This window comes from Entelurus aequoreus, linkage group LG06, assembly GCF_033978785.1.
Source record: "Entelurus aequoreus isolate RoL-2023_Sb linkage group LG06, RoL_Eaeq_v1.1, whole genome shotgun sequence".
NCBI classification, from domain to species: Eukaryota; Metazoa; Chordata; class Actinopteri; order Syngnathiformes; family Syngnathidae; genus Entelurus; species Entelurus aequoreus.
This window is the reverse complement of record NC_084736.1, coordinates 54831595-54857640: the sequence shown is the minus strand read 5'-3', so window position 1 is coordinate 54857640 and position 26046 is coordinate 54831595. Positions and strand designations below refer to the sequence as shown.

Here is a 26046-nt window from a genome sequence, read left to right as displayed (position 1 = left end):
GTCCTGAGTTTCCTATAATTTCTGCAACTCTTATTTTTATGTGATAGAGTGATTGGAGCACATACTTGTTGGTTACAAAAAACATTCATGAAGTTTGGTTCTTTTATGAATTTATTATGGATCTACTGAAAATGTGAGCAAATCTGCTGGGTCAAAAGTATACATACAGCATTGTTAAAGGCCTACTGAAATGAAATTGTTTTATTTAAACGGGGATAGCAGATCCATTCTATGTGTCATACTTGATCATTTTGCGATATTGCCATATTTTTGCTGACAGGATTTAGTATAGAACAACGACGATAAAGTTCGCAACTTTTGGTCGCTGATAAAAAAAAAAGCCTTGCCTGTACCGGAAGTAGCGTGACGTCACCGGAGGAAGGGCTCCTCACATTTTCCCATTGTTTACAATGCAGCGAGAGAGATTCGGACCGAGAAAGCGACGATTACCCCATTAATTTGAGCGAGGATGAAAGATTTGTGGATGAGGAACGTAAGAGTGAAGAATTACAGTGCAGGACGTATTTTTTTCGTTCTGACCTTAGGTAGAAGGGTTCATTGGATTCCACACTTTCTCCTTTTTCTATTGTGGATCACGGATTTGTATTTTAAACCACCTCGGATACTATATCCTCTTGAAAATGAGAGTCGAGAACGCGAAATGGACATTCACAGTGACTTTTATCTCCACGACAATACATCGGCGAAACACTTTAGCTACTGAGTTAACGTGATAGCATCGTGCTTAAATGCAGATAGAAACAAAACAAATAAGCCCCTGACTGGAAGGATAGACAGAAGATCAACAATACTACCAAACTCTGGACATGTAACTACACGGTTAATGCTTTCAAGCTTGGCGAAGCTTAGAAATGCTGTTGCTAACGACGCCATTGAAGCTAACTTAGCTATGGAACCTCGACAGAGCTATGCTAAAAACATTAGCTCTGCACCTACGCCAGCTCTCATCTGCTCATCACGACCCGTGCTCACCTGCGTTCCAGCGATCGACGGTACGACGAAGTACTTCACCCGATCACCGATGCGGTCGGCGGCCCGGAGACGGAGGAAGTCAAGGTGAGGTAGGCGGCTAGCGTGTCTGCTATCCATCTCAAAGTCCTCCTGGTTGTGTTGCTGTAGTCCGCCGCTAATACACCGATCCCACCTACAACTTTCTTCTTTGCAGTCTCCATTGTTCATTAAACAAATTGCAAAATATTCACCAACACAGATGTCCAGAATACTGTGGAATTTTGAGATGAAAACAGAGCTTTTTGTATTGGATTCAATGGTCTCCGAATACTTCCGCTTCAACGATTGACGCCACACGCAAACGTCATCATATCGAAACGTTTTCAGCCGGAAGTTTGCCGGGAAATTTAAAATTGCACTTTATAAGTTAACCCGGCAGTATTGGCATGTGTTGCAATGTTAAGATTTCATCGATATATAAACTATCAGACTGCGTGGTCGGTAGTAGTGGGTTTCAGTAGGCCTTTAATATTTGGTTACATGTCCCTTGGCAAATTTCACTGCAATAAGGCACTTTTGGTAGCCATCCACAAGCTTCTGGCAAGCTTCTGGTTGAATTTTTAAACACTCCTTTTGACAAAATTGGTGCAGTTCAGCTAAATTTGTTGGTTTTCTGACACGGACATGTTTCTTCAGCATTGTCCACACGTTTAAGTCAGGACTTTGGAAAGGCCATTCTAAAACTTTAATTCTAGCCTGATTTAGCCATTCCTTAAAGGCCTACTGAAACCCACTACTACCGACCACGCAGTCTGATAGTTTATATATCAATGATGAAATCTTAACATTATAACACATGCCAATACGGCCGGGTTAACTTATAAAGTGACATTTTAAATTTGCCGCTAAACTTCCGGTTCGAAACGCCTCTGAGGATGACGTATGCGCGTGACGTAGACCGGCGAACACGGGTATGCCTTCCACATTGAAGCCAATACGAAAAAGCTCTGTTTTCATTTCATAATTCCACAGTATTCTGGACATCTGTGTTCGTGAATCTGTTTCAATCATGTTCATTGCATTATGGAGAAGGAAGCTGAGCAAGCAAAGAAGAAAGTTGTCGGTGCGAAATGGACGTATTTTTCGAACGTAGTCAGCCACAACAGTACACAGCCGGCCCTTCTTTGTTTACATTCCCGAAAGATGCAGTCAAGATGGAAGAACTCGGATAACAGAGACTCTAACCAGGAGGACTTTTGACTTGGATACACAGACGCCTGTAGAGAACTGGGACAACACAGACTCTTACCAGGATTACTTTGATTTGGATGACAAAGACGCAGACGTGCTACTGTGAGTATGCAGCTTTGGCTTCTAAACATTTGATCGCTTGACCGTATGTGCGCAACTTTTTTTTGCGTATGTACGTAACTTTTTTAAAATATATAAGCTTTATGAACCTTGGGTTAGGTGAATGGTCTTTTGGGCTGAGTGATTGTGTGTGTTGATCAGGTGTTTGAATAGTATTGGCGTGTTCTATGGAGCTAGGAGCTAGCATAGGAGCTAGGAGCTAGCATAACACGTACCGTACCGTACGTGCACGTCACGTACGTAACTTTTTAAAAATATATAAGCTTTATGAACCTTGGGTTAGGTGAACGGTCTTTTGAGCTGAGTGATTGTGTGTGTTGATCAGGTGTTTGAATTGTATTGGCGTGTTCTATGGAGCTAGGAGCTAGCATAGGAGCTAGGAGCTAGCATAACACGTACCGTACCGTACGTGCGCGTCACGTACGTAACTTTTTAAAAATATATAAGCTTTATGAACCTTGGGTTAGGTGAACGGTCTTTTGGGCTGAGTGATTGTGTGTGTTGATCAGGTGTTTGAATTGTATTGGCGTGTTCTATGGAGCTAGGAGCTAGCAGAGGAGCTAGGAGCTAGCATAACAAACACGCAGGTGTTATTATGCAGGATTAATTTGTGGCATATTAAATATAAGCCTGGTTGTGTTGTGGCTAATAGAGTATATTTATGTCTTGTGTTTATTTACTGTTGTAGTCATTCCCAGCTGAATATCAGGTACCGTGAGTATGCAGCCTTGGCTGCTAAACATTTGATAACTTGACCGTATGTGCGCGTCACGTACGTAACTTTTTAAAAATATATAAGCTTTATGAACCTTGGGTTAGGTGAACGGTCTTTTGGGCTGAGTGATTGTGTGTGTTGATCAGGTGTTTGAATTGTATTGGCGTGTTCTATGGAGCTAGGAGCTAGCAGAGGAGCTAGGAGCTAGCATAACAAACACGCAGGTGTTTTTATGCAGGATTAATTTGTGGCATATTAAATATAAGCCTGGTTGTGTTGTGGCTAATAGAGTATATATATGTCTTGTGTTTATTTACTGTTGTAGTCATTCCCAGCTGAATATCAGGTCACCCCCGGCTCTCACAGCATCTTCCCTATCTGAATAGCTTCAACTCCCCACTAGTCCTTCACCTGCACTTTACTCATCCACAAATCTTTCATCCTCGCTCAAATTAATGGGGGAATTGTCGCTTTCTCGGTCCGAATCTCTCTCACTTCATGCGGCCATCATTGTAAACAATAGGGAACTTTGCGTATATGTTCAACTGACTACGTCACGCTACTTCCGGTAGGGGCAAGCCTTTTTTTTATCAGATACCAAAAGTTGCAATCTTTATCGTCGTTGTTCTATACTAAATCCTTTCAGCAAAAATATGGCAATATCGCGAAATGATCAAGTATGACACATAGAATAGATCTGCTATCCCCGTTTGAATAAAAAACATTCATTTCAGTAGGCCTTTAACCACTATTGATGTGTGTTTGAGGTAATTTTCCTGTTGGAATACCCAACTGCGCCCAAGACCCAACCTCCGGGCTGATGATTTTAGGTTGTCCTGAAGAATTTGGAGGTAATCCTCCTTTTTCATTGTCCCATTTACTCTCTGTAAAGCAATAGTTCCATTGGTAGCAAAACAGGCCCAGAGCATAATACTACCACCACCATGCTTGACGGTAGGAGTTTTGTTCCTGGGATTAAAGGCCTCACCTTTTCTCCTCCAAACATATTGCTGGGTATCTTGGGACTTCCCGCAGGCCAGATTTTGGTCGGTGGCGAGTCGTATTTTGGGGACCCCAGTATTAGACTATGGAAATGTGTGCAAAACTGGACCATAATTGCCGATAATGAAGAATCTGGTTGAAACCCTCAATGAGGTTGCAGTCAGACAAATTTTATAACTGTCTGCATTGCTTAATTTACACTAAATACATCGATTATTGACGTTTACTAACTGATTTTATGTCAATGTCCGAATTGCGATGCATCTAAAAATCTATTATTTTCCGCACCTTTCACCACCGCCATGTTTGACTTTAGGCAAAACACAACAATTATCTTGGTACTCACTTGTGTTGCCAACTATTGGGACAATAATGGCTTTGAGTTCAGTGGATAGTATAATGCTACCAAGCTGTACACTGACTCTTGTAAAGTATATCCAATTTTCATTTCTATACTATTGTCCCTTTAGAACAGGGGTCACCAACGCGGTGCCCGCGGGCACCAGGTAGCCCGTAAGGACCAGATGAGTAGCCCGCTGGCCTGTTCTAAAAATAGCTCAAATAGCAGCACTTACCAGTAAGCTGCCTCTATTTTTTAAATTGTATTTATTTACTAGCAAGCTGGTCTCGCTTTGCCCGACATTTTTAATTCTAAGAGAGACAAAACTCAAATAGAATTTGAAAATCCAAGAAAATATTTTAAAGACTTGGTCTTCACTTGTTTAAATAAATTCATCATTTTTTTTACTTTGCTTCTTATAACTTTCAGAAAGACAATTTTAGAGAAAAAATACAACCTTAAAAATGATTTTAGGATTTTTAAACACATATACCTTTTTACCTTTTAAATTCCTTCCTCTTCTTTCCTGACAATTTAAATCAATGTTCAAGTAAATGTATTTTTTTTATTGTAAAGAATAATAAATACATTTTAATTTAATTCTTCATTTTAGCTTCTGTTTTTTCAACGAAGAATATTTGTGAAATATTTCTTCAAACTTATTATAATTAAAATTTAAAAAAAATATTCTGGAAAATCTAGAAAATCTGTAGAATCAAATTTGAATCTTACTTCAAAGTCTTTTGAATTGCTTTTAAAATTGTTGTTCTGGAAAATCTAGAAGAAATAATGATTTGTCTTTGTTAGAAATATAGCTTGGTCCAATTTGTTATATATTCTAACAAAGTGTAGATTGGATTTTAACCTATTTAAAACATGTCATCAAAATTCTAAAATTAATCTTAATCAGGAAAAATTACTAATGATGTTCCATAAATTCTTTTTTTAATTTTTTAAAAAAGATTCGAATTAGCTAGTTTTTCTCTTCTTTTTTTCGGTTGAATTTTGAATTTTAAAGAGTCGAAATTGAAGATAAACTATGTTTCAAAATTGAATTGTCATTTTTTTCGTGTTTTCTCCTCTTTTAAACCGTTCAATTAAGTGTAAATACCATTAATTATTAATAATAATCAGAATCAGAATCAGATACATAGAGTTAAAGGTAAATTGAGCAAATTGGCTATTTCTGGCAGTTTATTTAAGTGTGTATCAAACTGGTAGCCCTTCGCATTAATCAGTACCCAAGAAGTAGCTCTTGGTTTCAAAAAGGTTGGTGACCCCTGCTTTAGAAGATGTACAGTTCTGGAATAAACTGGTTAATTAAATGTGTAGGATGTACTAACTGTTGCTATGTGTACAAAAATGTTTGAAATACTCTCCTAGTTTTAATCAGGGAGTAATAATAGTCATTTTTAAATCTAACAACATTTAAATTTACTTCTGTACTACATTGTTCTATACTCACTTCACACTCTTCAAGACATGTTTGATTTAGATCTGTCTCCTCCACAATTGTGAGGCATATTCCCTCCTTTGTTGTCTCTCACCTGACACTGCAGAACTGTCAACTTGTTTTTCCATCTCTCTGCTCTCAGAGATGGCCTTATGGGCCAGGAAGCATCTGCATGTCAGCTCAGGCTGCTGACCTCCGACCCTGGAAGCAATCCCAGGTTGCTACTGCGAATGCTGCTCCACAGAGAATGTCACCTGCCCCATGTTCTCCTGGAAAACTCTTGTGAGTCAAGTCTAATGTGTTTGCAGTCCAAGTCAATGCTGGATGTAAGCTCTTGCTAAACAGGCACAGTGTGAATGCTTTAAGGACCGCAGTAGGGTTGTACGGTATACCGGTATTAGTATAGTACCGCGATACTAATGAATCATATTGGGTACTATACCGCCTCTGAAAAGTACCCCCCCCGTCCCCGTCCCCCGTCGTCGTCACGTCGTGTTATTGCTGGTTTACGAGCAGACAAGCATGTTCGGTAGCGCACACACACAGAGTACTTACAAACAGACACAGTGTGTAGACAGAAAAGGGTCAATGGACGCATGCTGGTCTAAAAACTAAAGATAAAGGTGAAGTTATAACACTGAAACACCCTCAGGAAGAAGTGCTGTAAGACATGGCTAGCTAGCTAGCGGCTAAAGTCCATCTCCAGTCAGCAGTGTTTTAGCTACTTCTAAATCAAAAATCCTGGCCTCCATGGCGACAAATAAAGTAAGTTTCTTACATGTACCATTATCACTGCAGGACGAGGAATAGCTAAACATGGTTCACTACACACCGTAGCTCACCGGCATCAAAATGTAAACAAACGCCATGGGTGGATCTACACCTGACATCCACTCTAATGATACCAAGTATAGGAGCGTATCTAGTCGATACTACTATGATTACGTCGATATTTTTTGGCATCACAACATCTTCTTTTGTTTTTAAAAAATGTATATTATGTTTATAAACTCAGGAAATATGTTCCTGGACACATGAGGACTTTGAATATGACCAATGTATGATCCTGTAACCACTTGGTATTGGATTGATACCCAAATTTGTGGTATCATCCGAAACTAATGTAAAGTATCCAATCAACAGACGAATAAGTGATTATTACATTTTAAAGGCCTACTGAAACCCACTACTACCTACCACACAGTCTGATAGTTTATATATCAATGATGAAATCTTAACATTGCAACACATGCCAATATGGCCGGGTTAACTTATAAAGTGCAATTTTAAATTTCCCGGGGAACTTCCGGTTGAAAACGTCTATGTATGATGACGTTTGTGCGTGACGTCAATGGTTGAAACGGAAGTATTCGGACACATTGTATCACAATACAAACAGCTCTGTTTTCATCGCAAAATTCCACAGTATTCTAGACATCTGTGTTGGTGAATCTTTTGCAATTTGTTTAATGAACAATGGAGACTGCAAAGAAGAAAGCTGTAGGTGGGATCGGTGTATTAGCGGCTGGCTGCAGCAACACAACCAGGAGGACTTTGAGGATAGCAGATGCGCTATCTGACGCTAGCCGGCGATCGCATCGATGATCGGGTGAAGTCCTTCGTCGCGCCGTCAATCGCTGGAACGCAGGTGAGCATGGGTGTTGATGAGCAGATGAGGGCTGGCGTAGGTGGAGCGCTAATGTTTTTATCATAGCTCTGACGAGGTCCCGTAGCTAAGTTAGCTTCAATGGTGTCGTTAGCAACAGCATTGCTAGGCTTCGACAGGCGGCACAGCATTAACCGTGTAGTTACAGGTCCAGTGTTTGGTTCGGTGTCTCCTGATAGTAGTATTGTTGATCTGCTGTCTATCCTTCCAGACAGGGGCTTATTTATTTTGTTTCTATCTGCATTTAAGCACGATGCTATCACGTTAGCTCCGTAGCTAAAGTGCTTCACCGATGTATTGTCGTGGAGATAAAAGTCACTGTGAATGTCCATTTCGCGTTCTCAATTCTCATTTTCAAGAGGATATAGTATCCGAGGTGGTTTAAAATACAAATCCATGATCCACAATAGAAAAAGGAGAACGTTTGGAATCCAATTAGCCCTTGTACCTAAGTTACGGTCAGAGCGAAAAAAGATACGTCCTGCACTGCACTCTAGTCCTTCACTCTCACGTTCTTCATCCACAAATCTTTCATCTTCGCTCAAATGAATGGGGTAATCGTCGCTTTCTCGGTCAGAATCGCTCTCGCTGCTGGTGTAAACAATGGGGAAATGTGAGGAGCCTTTCAACCTGCGACGTCACGCTACTTCCGGTACAGGCAAGGCTTTTTTTATCAGTGACCAAAAGTTGCGAACTTTATCGTCAATGTTTTCTACTAAATCCTTTCAGCAAAAATATGGCAATATCGCGAAATGATCAAGTATGACACATAGAATGGATCTGCTATCCCCGTTTAAATAATAAAAAAAAAAATCAGTAGGCCTTTAACAGAAGTGTAGATAGAACATGTTAAAAGAGAAAGTAGGCAGATATTAACAGTAAATGAACAAGTAGATTAATAATCAATTTTCTACCACTTGTCCTTAATAATTTTGACAAAATAATAGAATGATAAATGACACAATATTGTTTATTGTTCATTGAGGATCCCCATTAGCTGACGCACAAACGCCAGGCTAGTCTTGGTCATTTTCAAAAGTTCAAAATAAAATAATAATGCACAGATCCAGACACAAAACATACACAAATCCAATTACAAATAAAAGAAAGGAAAAAGGAAAAGAAAAACAACATTTTCAAAATAATAAAATAAAATAACAGTACACAGATCCAGTTACAGAACATACACACATCCAGTTCCAATAAAAGAAAGGAAAAAGGGAAAGAGAAAAAAGAAAAGAGAAAAAAAAGTTCTGAAACTGATAACATGAAAGATTAACTCTTAAGTCTAAAAAGTTACTTTACATGTTTCTTATATGCTTTTTTACGGGGGATAGTCCTAATATTTAAATGAAGAGTATTTCATAATGAAATGCCTCTGTATACAACAGTGCTTTTCATTGAAATAGTTCTTGGTTGTGGTAATGCAAGTAGACCTTGAGTTGAAGCTCTGTTACTGGTATGTTACTGCATACATCAGCAGACTAATTAGGAGCCTTTGTTTGTTTACTTACTACTAAAAGACAAGTTGTCTTGTGTGTTCACTATTTTATTCAAGGACAAAGTTGCAATAAGAAAGATATGTTTAAATATACCGTAAGATTTTTTGTTAAAATAAAGCCAATAATGCAATTTTTTGTGGTTCCCTTTATTTAGAAAAGTATCGAAAAGTACAGAAAAGTATCGGAATAATTTTGGTACCGGTACCAAAATATTGGTATTGGGACAACACTAGACCACAGCATTCATTTCATTAGCAAGTTTTCTTTCCTGTAGGTACTATTTGTTCATGAAAATGAATCTGGCAGTCATTTCCCATAAATAACATTGTTTTTGAGTAATCTGTAGCAACATTCCCTCTGAGGTGTGCGCCTGCGCAATTGCGCACTCCTCACGCGTGCTCTGCGCACAGACAATCTATGCCGCACACAAAATGAAATCCAATCTGAACTGTGAACAAAATAAACATAACTATTTGTTCTGGAGGGTTTTGCATTGCAACTGTGAGTGACAGGTGACGACAAGCGGCCCTAACAGATTAAACCAGGGGTCCCCAAACTACGGCCCGCCAGCGTCCAAAATCCAGCCCGCGGGAAGTCCCAAGTTAAAAAAAAAATGGTTTTTAATTTTTTTAAATGATTAGTTTTTAAAATCTGTCCTTTCTAATCCATTTTCTAACGCTTGTTACTCTCGGTGTCTCCTAGCCGCTCAGGCAAATCATATTGTCTAAAAATAAAGGTTTTCCCATATATATATGTATAAATATATATATATACAGAGGTGGGTAGAGTAGCCAGAAATTGTACTCAAGTAAGAGTACTGTTACTTTAGAGATTTATTACTCAAGTAAAAGTAAGGAGTAGTCACCCAAATATTTACTTGAGTAAAAGTAAAAAGTATGTTGTGAAAAAACTACTCAAGTACTGAGTAACTGATGACGGCAACAAATAATGCACAAAAACATAAAAATAGCAATGAGCAAATTCAGAGCCAGGGATATCTTTTAAGCAACTAAAACTTAGACTTAGACTTATAGACTTCCTTTTTATTGTCATTCAAATTTGAACTTTACAGTACAGATAAATGATAAATGATAAATGGGTTATACTTGTATAGCGCTTTTCTACCTTCAAGGTACTCAAAGCGCTTTGACAGTATTTCCACATTCACCCATTCACACACACATTCACACACTGATGGAGGGAGCTGCCATGCAAGGCGCTAACCAGCACCCATCAGGAGCAAGGGTGAAGTGTCTTGCCCAAGGACACAACGAACGTGACTAGGATGGTAGAAGGTGGGGATTGAACCCCAGTAACCAGCAACCCTCCGATTGCTGGCACGGCCACTCTACCAACTTCGCCACGCAGATAAGAACACAATTTCGTTGCATTAGCTCATGGTAGTGCAGGATAAAAAAGCAATAAGGTGCAGGTATAAATAAATAAATAGGTTACCGTACAGATAAATATATTGCACTTTTTCATATGCATCCGCGTTTATGGATGTATGTTATTTTGTCTTTTTTATTCCAGCGAGTTAATCCATTTTGGGGGGAGTTGAGGGGATAATTATGATGCGTTCAAGAGCAAACAATAATATATATTAAATAATAATACATTAACATTAAAAAAAATTAAGGCAAATTGAGCCACAATAACTTAACAGCACCATAGGCTCAGTAGGCAGAGATTACAAAGGAAAATAAAAGTTAGCCTTTACGCAAACCATAAACTGATAGGTGTGGGCTGCATCTGGGAACACACTGATTGGTGTTTCTATGCATGCGTGTGTGTGTGTGTGTGTGTGTGCGTGCGACTGCGAGTGTGTGTGTGTGTGTGTGTGTGTGTGTGTTTGTGTGTCTATGAGGCTGCAGTACATTAATAAATGTCCCCACACGATGTACATTTGACAGTGATTAAAGCAGGGAAGCTATAGCTCAGCCTAAGGTGACAGCCAAAATATCTACTAACGTTACTTACCGCGATGTGCTTTGTTGAGTTCATGTAAGGTTAAGCTTGTTAATCATGTGACCGCCTGGCTCTGTTTGATTGGTGAAACGGAGTCAAACGTCACCAGTAACTGCATGTGATTGGTGAAACGCAGGCATGTGATAGATCCTACTTTGAAGGTCTGTCTGACAAACCAAAACAAACAAAGCATGCATTAACAGATCGATAAAAATCAGTAGCGAGTAGCGAGCTGAATGTAAATAAATGGAGCGGAGTAAAAGTAGCATTTCTTCTCTATAAATATACTCAAGTAAAAGTATGTTGCATTAAAACTACTCTTAGAAGTACAATTTATCCCAAAAGTTACTCAAGTAGAAGTAACGGAGTAAATGTAGCGCTTTACTACCCATCTCTGTATATACTGTATATACATCGGTTTCATAAATACACCTTACGGTGCAACCTGGACACATCATCAGTGATTCTCCCGGGGTCATAGGGTGTTTCGGGTCTTAATCAAACACCCTCTCCCGGGCGACCCAGCCGAGGGTGATCAGTCCCTCGACTTGTGTCCAGGTAGCGCTCCACGCCACGCGTCCCCCCTCCGACGGTCTGCCCCGGGGTTGCGCCGGTGGTGCTTGGAGGTTCCAGGCACTGTGGGGAGTGTCCGGGCCTGGGTCCTCCTCCGTCTTATATATATATATATATATATATATACTGTATATATATATATATATATATATATATATATATATATATATATATATATATATATATATATATATATATATATATATATATATATATATATATATACATATGTATATATGTATATACATTGGCGGCAAACTACGGAGTTTGCCGCCAATGTATTTCTTGTAAAGTGTATAAAAAGGAGTATGGAAGCTGGACAAATAAGATGCCAAAAAGCAACCACTTTCATGTGGTATTGGACAGAAAGGAGGACTTTTTTGTGGTTAGAGTGTCCGCCTTGAGATCGGTAAGTCGTGAGTTCAAACCCCGGCCAAGTCATACCAAAGACTATAAAAATGGGACTCATTGTCTCCCTGCTTGGCACTCAGCATCAAGGGTTGGAATTGGGGGTTAAATCACCAAAATGATACTCGAGCGCGGCCACCGCTGCTGCTCACTGCTCCCCTCACCTCCCAGGGGATGGAACAAGGGGATGGGTCAAATACAGAGAGTAATTTCACCACACCTAGTGTGTGTGTGACTATCAGTGGTACTTTAACTTTTAACTTTTTCTCCTCCACAATGTAAAATGGAAAATGTGGACGTCATCACTTCTCCAAAGTGGGCTGGCTCAGGGTGGAGGACAGAGTAAAACAAATATCACTGAGCCGAGTCTATAAAATTTGCTACACCTCCCTGATACCGAAGTACATGTCAAACTACTTCCAGATTCCGATCTAACACAGACCCCCCCCCAAAAAAAAAAAAACACCTCCACATCCCACCCCCTGGATTGTAAATAATTCAATGTATATACTCTGGTGATTAACTTGTATGATGACTGTATTATGCTGATAGTATATATTTGTACCATGAATTGATTAACTGAACCCCGACTTAAACAAGATGAAAAACTTATTCGGGTTTTACCATTTAGTGGTCAATTGTACAGACTATGTACTGTACTGTGCAATCTACTAATAAAAGTTTCAATCAATCAATCAATCAATCAGCACTACTGTCTGATTCCATTCAATGCAAGTCATCAGGATCAGGTAATACACCAACTTATATTAGTGTCTGCATGAAAGAAGGGAATATAGGAATATATACAGTATGTGTTAAACATGCATGTATATTGTACACCTTTAACATGTGAACAAGCACGGCAAACTAAATAAATGAATAAATACAAATGTATGAGGCAGATAACCTTGACGCGGTCATTTAAAAAGTAGCTTGCCTGCTGAAAAAGTGTGGACACCTCTGCTCCATAGTAACTAAACTCTTAACTTCTCCAGACGTTAGATGAGCTCCCTCTCATTTTATTAGGTCATCATCTTTGCCATCATCATTTTCACCTTGGTCATCAGCATCACTAAATCAATAGAGTGCAGTAATAAACACTCAACAGGCACATATGCTGACCTTTAAAGATGTTGCATTCCTCCTTCCCTCCCCTCCACTGGCAACAGTCTAACCTTTAAAGACTGTTGTGCACTCGCACATTAATTCACATTATAGTGACCTCATTAATAACAACTCTCACTGTCTCCTTCTATTGCTCCGCCACAGTCTGGCTCCGAGGCGCGACAATGCCTCTGCATGGCGCCGTATATCAACGCCAGAAGCGCTGACTCTCGCGTGTTATCTCAGTGACGGGCTAATTAAGCGAGAAGTGGCAAGACAGGGGCTTGACTGAACGCTCGCAATGCCACGAGCGACTGTGACCCGTTTTTGTGCGCGGACAAATGAAAAGTAGGAGCGACATGTCATACGCGGTGTTGGGTCAGCATGAGCTCCCAGCTTCATTTCATGGAGGGTTTTTTCACCAAAATATTCATTCTATTGTTTCAAAAGCCTGATTCTTCTGCCCATTTTATGGTACTGTAGTTGCAAGAGTGTGGGGTTAATTGTGTCCAGTATCTATATTGTATCTATATTTGGCATGTACAACGAGATGAAAAGTTACATTCAACAACACAGTCTAAATTCTAAAATGAATACATGAAATAGTTAATGGCCACATCCTTCTACTATCCAGGTGAGAGGCATGATTTACTTTTGTATAATCTAGTAGGGCTGCGAATCTTTGGGTGACCCATGATTCGATTCAATATCGATTCTTGGGTCACGATTCGATTATAAATCGATTTTTTTTTCGATTCAACTCGATTCTCGATTCAAAAACGATATTTTTCCGATTCAAAACGATTCTCTATTCGTTCAATACATAGGATTTTAGCAGGATCTACCCCAGTCTAGGTCCTAGAGGTCCAGTGATCACAGGTAAGAGCTACTCTGCTAGCTTTAGTCACAGCTAACCCCACTTTTAGCTTTGTCTCTCTGTAAAGTGAAGGTACAACATTGTCTGTAAAAACCGAGTGTGATGGGATGTCATACCGTAGCTCAATAGTTTTGATCATGAACCTGAAGCCTTCTCTCTCCACTGCGCTGTATGGTCGCAGGTCTTTTGCAATGAAACAAGCGATGGATCTGGTTATTTTCTTTGCCCGTTCAGAACTGGGTGGTCATTTTGTAAAGTGGTGAAGTGTGTGTTGATCAGCTGCCGGTGTTGTTAGTGGATGATCCTTTTCCTCTGATAACTCTGGCTGGTGTCTGTCCAAGTGAGCACGGGGATTTGAAGTATTCCCCAAATACTTCACTTTAGCATTGCAAAGTCTGCAAATTGCATGAGTCATGTCAAGCCCTTTCTTGTCACGGTAAAATCCAAAGTGTCTCCAAACGTTTGCTTTCAAAGTCTGCAGAGGTGGTTGTATTTCTTCTTTAGGCTGCTCGGTTTCTTTTTCTTCTACCTGCATTTTAGCGCCAACACAACAACACTACACTCCCCTTAGTAGCTAGCCACCAGGTTGCCACGCTGCTTATTGCGTAATACCTACGGTAGCCCAGAAGGCACATACACATTGCCGGGAGCGGGGGAAGAAAATAGATTTTTGAAAACTGAGAATCGATACTGAATCATACAACATGAGAATGGAGATTTGAATTCGAATCGATTTTTTCCCACACTCCTATAATCTAGAATTAACTTTCACCAACTCAGAGGTGATGCAGCAGCAGCTCAGTGTATCAATAGCTGTGTCAGCTAGTTAGCCCTCCGTGATCACGGCGCCACTAAAAATACCTTTTTGCGTTAGCACTTATAATAACAAAATCCCTAATACTCGGTTAATATTCAGGTCAAGACATGTAAATTAAGTATTGTTGGTGGTTTTTGGATGTTTCTAGAGGGCTTCATGGGAGGAATAGAGTACTCTTAGTCGCTGCTTTGTTAGCCACTTCATATTAGCCATATTTTACGACTTAAAATGCACACAAAAACGAAAAATATATGTATTTTTGTTTCACATAGGGATCGTGAATGATAGGCTAAAATTAAAAAAGTTCAGTTCCCCTTCAAGCCAGCATAGAGGACTCAATAAGGCATTGAACTACACTTTTTTTCATAAGTGTGGGGCGGCATAGCTCAGTTAGTAGAGTGGCCGTGCCAGCAACTTGAGGGTTCCAGGTTCGATCCCCGCTTCTGCCATCCTAGTCACTACCGTTGTGTTCTTGGGCAAGACACTTTACCCACCTTCTCCCAGTGGCACCCACGCTGGTTTAAATGTAATTTAGATATTGGGTTTCACTATGTAAAGCGCTTTGAGTCACTAGAGAAAAGTGCTATATAAATATAATTCACTTATTCACTAAATAAGTGTTCACACATCTGTTTCCCAGGACCCATGGTGGTCACAGCACTGATGATACCCAGAAAACTTTCACCTTCAGGACCAATTACTGGACAAGATAGTGGCATAACCCACCTAATAGACTGATTGTAGGTCACTAATTTAGAGTTTGTAGATATATGATTGCGCAAGAAAGGGGGAAAAAAAAAGTGAACAGTATCAGGGAGGACATTATTTCTAATTTGGACCTTGAGTGGCGAGGCTGCTTCAAAGCCGTGTGTTATCAAGCTAAGAATATTAATGACCCTGCGCTGGAACAAAAGTTTTGATTTGTTCTTTCAAATTCAATTATTTTTAGTCAGCAGAAACCCAGACTGGAATACCCCATCTCTTACTGTAATGTCTTTTCGTTTATACAACAAAGTTAAATGATGCACTATATTGCATTACATTGTTTCACACCACACAGACATGGTGGGGACAAACATGGACCAATGCAATGCAGAACTTGTAAGGGCGAGCACTTCTGAGATACTAGTGAATGTACGCTTTGCTGGTATTGTGGAATTATGTTTTTTTAGGAAATAAAGGAAATATAAGTCATTGGTTCAAGTTCAAGCCACATGCACATTTTAAGTATCATTGACTATCATGCAAGTAGGGATGGGTACCGTTCACATTTGAACCAATACGAATAGAAATAATCAACCGTAGCAATTTTTGTTAATTTTGTGCTGGGGTGCCCACACTTTTTTAGCAGGCGAGCTACTTTTCAAATGATCAATTCGAGGTGATCTACCGTGTATATGTACATACACATATATGTATACATTTTTTAAATATGTGGTGTATATATGTGTGTATAATATATATATATATATATATATATATATATATATATATATATATATATATATATATATATATATATATATATATATGTGTGTGTATGTGTGTATATTAGGGTTGTACGGTATACCGGTATTAGTATAGTACCGCAATACTAATGAATCATATTCGGTACTATACCGCTTCTAAAAAGTACCGGTCCACCACCCCCCCGTCGTCGTCACTGCGTGTCATTGCTGGTTTACGAGCAGGAGAGCATCTTCGGCAGCGCACAATAACGGAGTACTTACAAGCAGACACAGTGTTTGGACAGAAAAAGGGAGAATGGACGCACTTTGGCCTAAAAACTAACGATAAAGGTGAAGTTATAACACTGAAACACCCACCAGAATAATGCAATTTTTTGTGGTCCCCTTTATTTAGAAAAGTATCGAAAAGTATAGAAATGCATTTTGGTACTGGTACAAAATGTGTATATATATATATATATATATATATATATATATACACACTACCGTTCAAAAGTTTGGGGTCACCCAAACAATTTTGTGGAATAGCCTTCATTTCTAAGAACAAGAATAGACTGTCGAGTTTCAGATGAAAGTTCTCTTTTTCTGGCCATTTTGAGCGTTTAATTGACCCCACAAATGTGGTGCTCCAGAAACTCAATCTGCTCAAAGGAAGGTCAGTTTTGTAGCTTCTGTAACGAGCTAAACTGTTTTCAGATGTGTGAACATGATTGCACAGGGGTTTTGTAATCATCAATTAGCCTTCTGAGCCAATGAGCAAACACATTGTACCAATAGAACACTGGAGTGATAGTTGCTGGAAATGGGCTTCTATACACCTATGTAGATATTGCACCAAAAACCAGACATTTGCAGCTAGAATAGTCATTTACCACATTAGCAATGTATAGAGTGTATTTCTTTAAAGTTAAGACTAGTTTAAAGTTATCTTCATTGAAAAGTACAGTGCTTTTCCTTCCAAAATAAGAACATTTCAATGTGACCCCAAACTTTTGAACGGTAGTGTATGTATATATATATATATATATATATATATATATATATATATATATATATATATATATATATATATATATATATATATATATATATATATATATATATATATATATATATATATGTATGTATATACATATATAAATATGTATATATACAGTGTTGGGACTAACGTGTTACAAAGTAACTGTAACACCGTTAGTTTCGGCGGTAACTAGTAATCTAACGCGTTATTTTTTTATATTCAGTAACTCAGTTACCGTTACTACATGATGCGTTACTGCGTTATTTTTACGTAATTTTTTATGTAGTATCGGCTAGAAACAGATGCGCTACGGTGTCGTTCTTCTAAATCTTCCCCTGTCACAAGGTGGAGAGAAGAAAAGAGCCGTGTGTGTGTGTCTGGGTGTGGGTATGGGAAGGGGAGGCACACACGTGATCCGCGGTTTGATATATAAAACAAAACAAAAAAGTTGTTCGCATGCACGTTCAGTCCACACACAGCGTGGTCATGGCGAGCGGAGTAACGGAGGAGCTTGAACGCCCCGCGCCATTCAATCGGTGTGTTTATAGGTGCAGACTCCGTTGTGCAAAACGAGGCTTTTAAACACATGCTGAACGTGCTTGAGCCACGTTACGACATCCCGTCGCGCACCCACTTCAGCGATAAGTTTGTGCCAGATCTTTATGAGCAGGAGAAGAAAAAAGTTGTGGATGAACTATTCAGAGCATCATCTGTTGCGCTCACGACAGACTGGTGGACGTCCAGGGAAACAATGTGACGATAAGCGCTCACTTAATCACAGCAGACTGGGAGATGAGAAGACACGCCCCCTCTACGAGAGTCACCTTGCGCAGGTACTGACACAAGGAGTGGAGGAATGGAAGATAAAGATATCCCAGTCACAAGTGATAATGCCAAAAATCAAATAATTGCAGTGAATGAGGCAGGACTGGGACCACAGGTAGGTGCTTTGCACATGTAGTGAATTTGGCATCACATCTCAGTCAATAGGATGGATCAGGAAAGTTTCCTAGCACAACAGCTGCTCATGTACTTAAGACAAAGCAAGAAATGCTAAAGCTGCCTACTCATAAAGCTCATACATGATGTCCCAACGAAGTGGAACTCCACTTATGATATGTTGCAGCAGCAGGCAGCTATATAATCTCTGCATTGACCCACATGACCCTGAAGAAAAATGTCAAAGACACCATCACCCTGTCTGATGATGATGTGAGAGTGGCAGAGGAGGTCCTCCAGGTGCTTAAACCCCTCAAAAGTGTTACATCTCTACTGAGCACTGAAACTTCACCATCTGTGTCAATGATCCTGCCACTGAAAACAAGGACTCTACAATCCATGACTCCAAGTGTGGAAGACAGCAGCATCACTCCAGATGTCAGGCTTTATTTCACTATGTATGTTTCAAGGAAGATGATGTGCCTTCTTATGTTGCACTTTCAGTTGTTTTTTTATTAATGGTCATTGGTCTAAGTTTAAAGAAAGGAGAAATGCCTTTTTATGTTGCACTGTTTTTCATTAATTATGTTAAAAGGAAGATACAAATGCATGTCAAGTTTGTCACATATGCATGTACACTAGATGGCAGTGTTGCCCTGTTTGAGAGTGTCACAACATTGATGTTTACGGCAGACGACTTGCTTTACGGTAGGACAAAACGTGTCTGTTGTTGTTGTGTGATGTTGCCGCACTGAGTGGACGTTCATGAAAACTGCCTACAATAAACCCACCTAAAGAAACAAAGAACTAACCCTCGATCATTCACATGGTGTCAGAAGTGGTCCGTGAGTCAGAAAGTTGAATTTAAGACGGAAATAGACGACATGGCGAAGTTTAATCCCCCAGCGAGTTTTGCCTTTGACAAGCCGACGGAATGGCTCGACTGGAGACAGCGCTTTGAGCGATACAGACTCGCAACGAAACTCAACAATGAGGATGGTGACGTGCAGGTGAGCTGCCTGATTTATGCAATGGGCAACGAAGCAGAAAATATATATAAATCGTTCACCTTTGCCGAAGACGGACATAGAAACAACTTTGACCGCGTGGTGAAAAAGTTTGACGAGTATTTTTTCCCGAGGAGGAATATTATCCATGAGAGAGCATGTTTTCACCAGCGTGTCCAGCGGCCTGGGGAGAAGGCAGAGTGTTTTATCAGATCCCTGTACGATCTGTCAGAGCACTGTGAGTTCGGTGCCTGCCGGGATGAAAATATCCGCGACCGTATTGTTGTCGGGATAATTGACAAGGAGCTCTCACGCAGGCTACAGCTAATGGCGGACCTAACGCTCGCACTGACAATACAGACCGTCAGGCAGTCAGAGGAGGTTGCGGCACAAGTAAACCTGCAGGGAGACAAGATGGGATCAGTACAGGAGGTGCGTTACAAACAACAACATCATTGGAAACAACAACAAGGCAAGACAAAAGACAGAAAATGGGGGAATGAAAATAAATGTGGAAAATGCGGGAAAGCTGAGCATGGCAGAGAGGGAAAATGCCCTGCAAGAAAAGCTACTTGCCATAACTGCCATAAAATCGGACATTGGGCCAGATTGTGTCGCAACAGCAACAAGTCAGTGAATGAAGTCACAGAAAGTGGGCATGTTGAACAGACATCCTATTTCTTAGGTTCAGTGTGCTGTGGAGATGAGAAAGAACAGTGGACTGTTCAACTACAGGTGGATTACATCCCAATGGAATTTAAAATTGACACAGGAGCTGATGTCAGTGTAATAAGTGAGGATGCGTTTCACACACTCACCCCACTGAGAGCACTGGAACCCGCTGACATTCCTCTGGACAGCCCAGGAGGTGAACTGTTGTGTCTGGGCCGATTTAAAGCAACAGTTAGCTACAAAGGGAAGGATTACCCCTTTAAAGCATACGTGGTGCGCGGCAGTAGTGTCAACAAACTACTCAGCCGGTCCCTTTCAGTAAGAATGAACTTGGTGCGACGAGTCGACGAAGTGACACACACCACCACAGGACATCAGCAAGCTTACGGTGAGCATGGCACACTAAACACTGAACCAGTTAGAATACAGCTGAAAGATGGTGCCCAACCGTATGCTGTTCATTCCGCACGACGTGTGCCCTTCCCAATTTTACAAAAAGTCAAAGATGAACTACACAGGATGGAGTATAACGGCATCATAGAGCCAGTAACACAGCCAACTGAATGGTGTGCACCAATGGTACCTGTTCTGAAGAAGAACACTGGCAAAGCCAGGATATGTGTGGACTTGAAACGGCTTAACGATTCAGTCAAAAGAGAGCGTTATATTATACCTACCTCGGATGAGATCACGGCCAAGCTCAGTGGAGCAACGGTGTTCTCCTCTCTTGATGCTGCGAGTGGGTTCTGGCAGATCCCGCTGCACTCAGACAGCTGCAAGCTAACAACTTTTATTACACCGTTTGGCAGATACTGTTTTAAGAGATTACCATTCGGGATCACAAGTGCACCGGAAATCTTCCAGAGAAAAATGCTGGAGACGCTGCAAGGGCTGGAAGGTGTTGAAGTTTTTATGGACGACATCCTGGTCTATGGGACCTCGATGGAACAGCATGACATTATACTTGAAAAGGTACTTCAACGCGTTGAATCAGCAGGCCTGAAGCTCAATAAAGACAAATGCTCCCTCAGACAAAGCCAACTACGTTTTTTGGGACACCTCATCGATCAGTCAGGGGTCAGACCCGACCCTGACAAAGTTGAGGCCATTCGACAGCTTGCCCCACCAAGAAATGTCCAGGAGCTTAAAAGAGTTCTGGGCATGGTGAACTACCTGGGGAGGTATGTTCCTAGCCTATCTACAATAGGTCGACCATTATATGAGCTTTTGAAAAGCAGGAACATCTGGACCTGGAGCCACACACAGCAGGCAGCATTTGAGAACATTAAGGAGATGCTGACCACAGCACCGGTTCTTTCCTTCTACGATGTTGCTAAGCCCACAGCTGTGTCCGCCGACGCCAGTAGTTATGGCCTGGGGGGCGTACTGCTCCAACTCCATGGAGAGGAGTGGAAGCCAGTAGCCTACTGCTCCAGACGTCTCACTGAAGCCGAAACACGTTACGCCCAGATCGAGAAAGAGTGTCTGGCTGGTGTATGGGCCTGTGAAAAATTTGACAAGTATGTTTGCGGCTTGGATCAGTTCAGGCTTGAGACCGATCACAAACCGTTAGTACCGCTTGTCAACAATAGAAGTCTGGACAATGTTCCTTTAAGATGTCAGCGGTTACTGATGATAATCCTGAGGTACAAACCGGTAGCAGAATATGTGCCAGGGAAAACTCTTGTAGTTGCAGATGCCCTGTCTCGTAGCCCACAAACGCACACAAAAGGAGAGACTGACACTCAGGATGAGGTGGCGTGCTACGTAGCCACAGTGATGCAGGGCATCCCAGCATCTCCAACCAGAATGGAGAGCATCAGGACAGCAACAATGGCCGACAGCCAGCTACAGGCTGTCATCAAACTAATCAGGTCAGGATGGCCAGAACACATTGCTAATGTCCCACCGTGTGCCAGAGACTTTCTAAAAGTGAAAAATGAACTATCAGAAGCTGATGGCTTGGTCACACGAGGAAACAGAATTGTTATTCCAAAGTTATTAAGAGCAGATATTTTGCAGAAAATACACGATGGACATCAAGGGCTCACAAAGTGCAGAGAAAGGGCCAAAACATCGGTTTGGTGGCCAGGACTCTCTGTAGGACTTAAGAACATTGTAAAGTCGTGCAGGACCTGTCAGGAGCAGAAGCGAGCTCAGCAGAAGGAGCCGCTCATGTCCACACCCCTGCCAGACCGTCCATGGAAACGAATAGCTCTTGACCTTTGCGAACACAACAAGCACGATTATCTGGTGATATCTGATTACTATTCACGGTACCTGGAAATCCTGCATCTACCATCAACAACCAGCGCTCAGGTTATTCAGAGACTGAAAGCAACCTTCGCTAGGTTTGGTATCCCGGACGAGGTGGTGAGTGACAACGGACCTCAATTTTCCAGTGCGGAATTCCAGGAGGTGGCGCGACAACTGGACTTCAGACACATTACGTCTAGTCCTCACCACCCTCAAGAAAACGGACATGCAGAAAGAGCAGTGCAGACAGCAAAGAGAATCCTCCGACAGGACGATCCACTGATAGCTCTCATGTGCTATCGTTCGACTCCCTGCACTACCACAGGAGTTAGCCCAGCAGAACTGCTGATGGGGAGGAAGATCCGAACAACTCTCCCTACGCTCGAGAAAAATCTGCAACCTAAATGGCCCAACAGAAAGACTGTCAAGCAAAAGGATGCTAAAGAGAAGACTAAACAAGCCTTCTATTACAATCGCCGTCATGGTGCCAGACATCTTCCTGCTCTACAGCCGGGAGATAATGTCTACATCAAGCTGGACAACGAAAAATCTTGGAAGACGCCAGCAGTTGTCTCAAAAGAAAATATTACTCTGAGATCTTATATCGTCAATACACAGGGAGGAGCAGTGCTACGGCGTAACAGACTTCATCTTCGGGCACAACCAATCCCCGAGCCGGAAAAGACTACCCCACCTGTGCACACCAATGAGAGTGGTGGGATGATTTCTCAATCACTGTGTGCCACCGTTACAGAGGATAGCTGCCCAAATCCAAGTGAGCTGACAACCCCAACACAAACACCAGGACATGTTTTGACCAGGTCTGGCCGTGTCAGTAAGCCAGCCGCTAAACTGGACTTGTAGAGAAAAGTGTTTTGGGTGTTTCACATTGGACAATGGGGTGAAAAAAACAAACAAAAAAAAACAAAACACCTATGGCCTTTGGGGGGGGGAAGAAGAAGAAGAGAGATGACACAATCATCTGTTTACTTTGAGAATGCACATTGAGTTATGTTTTACGGAACATTTGTGTAACAGTTATGTAGCTTCTGTACATTTTGATAAGAGTAATTGCTTCCATTTTTATTGCGACAAAGGAAGTACACTTTGAGTTGTTTGCAACTAAGACCTATTTTTACAGATTTGAATTTACTGTTACATAGCCCACTTGCGGTTTGAAAGTATTAGACAATGATGTGGCATCACAATTGTAATATTGTTCATTTCAATTCAGCTATTATTACCTGTTAAGATACACTTTGCAGTTATTTGATATAACTTGAAAAGAAGGGAGATGTCATATATGCATGTACACTAGATGGCAGTGTTGCCCTGTTTGAGAGTGTCACAACATTGATGTTTACGGCAGACGACTTGCTTTACGGTAGGACAAAACGTGTCTGTTGTTGTTGTGTGATGTTGCCGCACTGAGTGGACGTTCATGAAAACTGCCTACAATAAACCCACCTAAAGAAACAAAGAACTAACCCTCGATCATTCACAAAGTTGATCAACAGATTGTATTATTCTCCAGTGCAATAACAGTACTGAAATGAAGGCTAAAAGGGCATTAATGGGAGCTTTAAAAAAAAAGAAGAAAAAAAGAAGTAACTAAATAGTTACTTTTCACAGTAACGCATTACTTTTTGATGTAAGTAACTGAGTTAGTAACTGAGTTACTTTTGAAATTAAGTAACTAGTAATTGTAACTAGTTACTGGTTTTCAGTAACTAACCCAACACTGTATATATATATATGTATATATATATATATATATATATATATATATATATATATATATATATATATATATATATATATATATATATATATATATATATATATATATATATATATATATATGTATGTATGTATGTATGTATGTATGTATGTATGTATGTATGTATGTATGTATGTATGTATGTATGTATGTATGTATGTATGTATGTGTGTGTGTGTGTGTGTGTGTGTGTGTGTGTGTGTGTGTGTGTGTCTGTATACAGTCACAATCAAAAGTTTACATACAATTGTAAAAAACATAATGTCATGGCTGTCTTGAGTTTAAATTTTTGTTTCATCTGACATCACATGGACAAAGATAAGACCTTCTGGTGGAAAGTTCTGTGGTCTATATATATATATATATATATATATATATATATATATATATATATATATATATATATATATATATATATATATATATATATATATATATATATATATATATATATATATATGTATATGTATATATATATATATATATAGATATATATATATATATATATCAAATGCATGTCATCAACTTGACATGCATTTGCATCACTGAACTCTGCTAAGCAATGTGGTCTACATACAACACACAAAGACAAAGATATGTTTCAAAGGCCAATTGTATTTATGTATTTATTTTATTTATTTATTTATTTTATTTTAACCCTTGTGTGGTGTTCGGGTCTGTGGGACCCGTTTTCGATTTTTATTAAAATAAAAATTATACAATTAATTAATTTTTCATCCGACGCCAAAAGTGCATGCGCTGCTGAGCTCTTTTTACAAGAGCTCTGGTGTGTAGGGACCAGGTTATATTGTCAGTTATCTGCACCCCCAGGAACTTGGTGCTGCTTACCATCTCCACCGCTGTGCCATTGATGAAGAGTGGAGCGTGGCTGGACTGGTGCTTCCTGAAGTCGACAATGATCTCCTTGGTCTTGTTGACGTTCAGGACCAGGTTGTTGGTTCTGCACCAGTCAACCAGATGTTTCACCTCCTCCCTGTAGTCCATGTCGTTGTTGTCACGGATGAATCCCACTACTGTTGTGTCGTCCGCATACTTCACAATGTGGTTAGTAGTGGACCTGGCGCAGCAGTCATGGGTCATCAACGTGAACAGCAGTGGACTCAGGACGCAGCCCTGGGGGGAGCCGGTGCTCAGGGAGATGGCACTGGAGGTGTTGTTGCCCACTCTCACAGATTGTGGTCTGTCTGTGAGGAAGTCAAGCAGCCAGTTGCATAGGGGGGTACTGAATCCAAGGGTGGCCAGTTTGCTCACCAAGTGCTGCAGGGTGATGGTGTTGAATGCCGAGCTGAAGTCCAGAAACAACATCCGCACGTGTGTGTCCTTTCCTTCCAGATGTGCTAAGCTCAGGTGGAGTGCAGAGGAGATGGCGTCCTCTGTGGAGCGGTTAGGGCAGTGGTTCTCAAACTTTTTTTGTCATCCCCCACTTTGGACAAAGGGGAGTTTTCAAGCCCCACTTGCCCCCATCGCCCCAACAGAACGCTAATGCCAAGCTTAACATTTTCAAATGTATTGAACATCAAGTAACATCAAGTTGTATACATTCAAACTTAATAACATAAAATAACATCAAGTTCAATAATAAATAAAATAACTGTGCAGCTGTGGTATAACTTGCATCAAGTTCAATAATAAATAAAATAACTTGCATCAAGTTCAATAATAAATAAAACAAAAGTGTTATAACTTGCATCAAGTTCAATAATAAATCAAATAAGTGTTATAACTTGCATGAAGTTCAATAATAAATAAAATAAAAGTGTTATAACTTGCATCAAGTTCAATAATAAATCAAATAACTTGCATCAAGTTCAATAATAAATAAAATAAAAGTGTTATAACTTGCATCAAGTTCAATAATAAATCAAATAACTTGCATCAAGTTCAATAATAAATAAAATAAAAGTGCCACTTTGCAATCTTTGCAAAAAAAAAAAGGAGGAGCTATGCATTTGGCAAGACAGAGCTAGTGAACATGAGTTTTACAGTATTCCAGCATTAGTGGCTGCAATGAGCCTGTTTTGCACTGCACAGTTCCTCAAGATCACTTGCAATGTCGCATATACGTCTCGCAACTGTGTCGTTTGATAGTGGGACAGCTTTTAATTTTGCTGCG

The 26046-nt window shown here is 40.3% G+C and overlaps 1 protein-coding gene across 3 annotated transcripts in view; it reads left to right on the top strand.

Moving 5' to 3' along the window:
• The window catches only part of kiaa0825 (KIAA0825 ortholog), a 478810-nt gene that overhangs the window by 133980 nt on the left and 318784 nt on the right, over nt 1–26046 (top strand). For all 3 annotated transcript variants that reach the window (XM_062050981.1, XM_062050982.1, XM_062050980.1), the window contains one exon: nt 5996–6135. In XM_062050981.1, the coding sequence (XP_061906965.1) occupies nt 5996–6135 (140 nt within the window). The remainder of the gene's footprint in view (nt 1–5995; nt 6136–26046) is intronic.